The sequence below is a fragment of the Rhopalosiphum padi genome, chromosome 1 (genome assembly GCF_020882245.1).
Source record: "Rhopalosiphum padi isolate XX-2018 chromosome 1, ASM2088224v1, whole genome shotgun sequence".
NCBI lineage: Eukaryota > Metazoa > Arthropoda > Insecta > Hemiptera > Aphididae > Rhopalosiphum > Rhopalosiphum padi.
In genome coordinates this window covers 29,565,322-29,568,197 of record NC_083597.1, presented here as the reverse complement: position 1 = coordinate 29,568,197, position 2,876 = coordinate 29,565,322, and the positions used below count along the sequence as shown (strand labels likewise).

Below are 2,876 nucleotides of genomic sequence, written 5' to 3'. Positions count from 1 at the left end.
ATCTAACTAATATTAAGGATTATAAAAACTTATTATGTATTCGGAAACAATGTGTAATATCAAAAGTAGTATTAAATCAAATAATAAGTGATTTTTTTGTATTATCAATCACTCTTGTATAGTTGTATATTATTCTACAATTGTTTTGAATAATATGCCAAGTATGGGAAATATTTAATGTTGAGAAATTCAGTAACTAAATAATTAGTACTTAATTAAATTTTAACGGTTTATTTGTTGTGCACATTTATTGTGTGTATATGATATTACTATTATGTAATACTTACATAAATACAATTTTGTAATTATAAAGTATTAGTATATATTGTAATCCAAAATTTTAACACAATAATATATTTTTAAGCACAATAATGAAGGTATTATTATTAAAATAGTTATTGTCTTACGTATTTATAAAGATACAAAAGAATACATTGAATTGAGAGTCCAAATATATTTATAATTAATCTATAAATAATTGAACAATAAAACTATAGATAAACTATTCAATAAAACATTTAATATACCTACTGTAGTTTATACTAAATATTCTTAAATTTCAATGTTATAATTGTCATTAAATAATAATTGGCAAAAAATGAATATCAATACATAATATTCACGGAGAACGGGTCTTTTGAACACGATACGATGATCAATAAGAGACGACATAGCTGAGCACTAGATCGCGCAAGTAGTATGTAAATATGTATTAATATTATTTAAAATTTAACTACATATAAGTAGGTAGTTATAATATTCTTAAATAAAAGTACATCATCATTGTTTATTGAATATTCTTTCAAATATTTATATGTTTGATTGGATGAAAACAATTTTTATTTACTCAAAATAAATAGATGTAATAAATTATATAATAATTTACAGTATACATAATAATATATTTAAATATCGAAAGCCTTGTTTTATGAGTTTTTCATTTGAATAAAAATGAATTTAGCATAAAGTTTTTTTTAAATGAATACTCTTTAATATTAGAATACGATACAGGAATAATTTCTAAAAAAAATATTCCTAACTTTTAATCTAACCTACTGTATTTTTTGAAATAAAGTTATTTTGTTCATTTAAAATTCAATCGATTTCAAAGTTGTTTTTTTCTCCATATTACAAATAAATAACTCTAAGAAATGATTATTTTGGAGAAAAAAATTTTAAGTGGTTTTTAACTTTTTTTTTTTATTTTAGACCATTTTTAAATGTACGCTATTAGTTATATATTAGGTACATTTAAAAAAAAACTGAACTATAATATCTACGTTATTTTTCAGCTACTGACTTTCCAATTAATTTACATATTGCGATGTCTTATATAATCAATGGTAATATAAATTTCCTTTTTTCATGTACAAAAATAATTTTTGAACTAAACAAAATAATAAATAAAATCATTGGTACCCAATAATATTTTAAATAAAATACTCTCTATATTTGATTAAATATATAATATTTTAATATTTTAGTTTTAACAAACATGAACAAATAAGTAGGTAATAACAATGGAAAAAAATAAAGCAACAATAATCTTAAAACAATAAACAATTTGAACGAACGAATTATAAATTTAAACTGTGTACCTAGATGTACTAGCCATGGTTTCGACGTGGCAATTGTCCACGAAGGCGACTAGATAACCCGCCGCGGAGAAGTAACGGCAACATACCGCGGAGCAGCGGCGGCAACGGCCGTGGAGGCGTAATGGCAACAATCGGCGAAGGCGACTCGTTAACGGAACACGAAGGCACAACGGCATCAGTCGGTGAAGCCGCAGCGGCAGCAATCGGCACAGTCGCAACGGTATCTGCAGTCACCAAAGCCACGGCGCTATCAGTCTGCGAAGGCGTCTCGACTGCTGATCTCAAATTAGTAGCACCAACTGTGCGCAAAAGCCTAATGACAACACGCCACATAGACGTAGGCGCGACATGGCGCAAATGACTGGAAGCGACGGGGCACGAAAGCACATCAGCCACTTTCGGCAAAGGCGGCTTGGTCACTGGTCCTGAAGAAATACCCGCAACACGTGCAGCACGCCGCAAAAGTTTAGGGGCCACGGGCCTCGATGGAACATCCGAAATAGTTTGCATCGTCAGCGAAGGCGGCTTAACCACTCGTCCTAAAGAAATGCCTGCAACAAATGCAGCACGCCGCAAAAGTTTAGGCGCCACGGGCCTCGATGGCACAGCCGAAAGAGTTTGCGTCGTTGGCGAAGGCGGCTTAACTGATCTCGGAGAAACGATTGCAACACGAGCAGCACGCCGTAAAATCTTAGGCTCGACGGGCATCGTTGCCATCAATGGCATCCATGTTTTGGAAGAAACCGTTTGCGTCGTTAGCGGAGGCGATTTTTCAACAAAATCTGTAACAGCATCCGGCAGTGGCGTGACATGCCATGGTGAAAAAGCAGAAACCGATGAAGGCATTGCGTCTCGAGTAGAATTATTAGACATTAATAAAAAATATCTCGAACGTTTCAACTTTTAATTGAGTCTAGATAAATAAATTTTACAACAAAGGAGAAGGACGATGTGTTTAGTATGAACTGCTAATTGATAATGAACAAAAAACCGAAATGTTTTGTTTAAAACTGTTTTTTTTTGTTATTGTTACTATGGAGATATTTTAAATTGTTTTGGAAACAAATTATTTATTTTAAACAAGAGCATAATTTTATATTACCTATTTGTATTTGTACATATATATATATATATATAAATAATACGTTTAATACACAGTTATATTAATAATTAAACAATTAACATTTTTTTATGTGTTTAACTAAAAAGAAAAACTTAATATAATCTTGAATAAACTTTCCCTTTGTATTAATTTTGTATTATTATTTTTCTTATAAA

General features: G+C 30.3%; 1 protein-coding gene across 1 annotated transcript; it reads right to left on the bottom strand.

The window, feature by feature from the left end:
* Nucleotides 1–1,459: 1,459 nt before the first annotated feature.
* LOC132925333 (uncharacterized) lies at nt 1,460–2,444 on the bottom strand. Its single transcript, XM_060989743.1, has one exon. The coding sequence runs from the start codon at nt 2,442–2,444 to the stop codon at nt 1,608–1,610; it is 837 nt and encodes a 278-aa protein (XP_060845726.1). The 3' UTR covers nt 1,460–1,607.
* Nucleotides 2,445–2,876: the final 432 nt, after the last annotated feature.

What these genes read in the sequence shown, in the direction of transcription:
- LOC132925333 (XM_060989743.1), bottom strand. Translation starts at nt 2,444, where the DNA reads ATGCCTTCATCGGTTTCTGCTTTTTCACCATGGCATGTCACGCCACTG.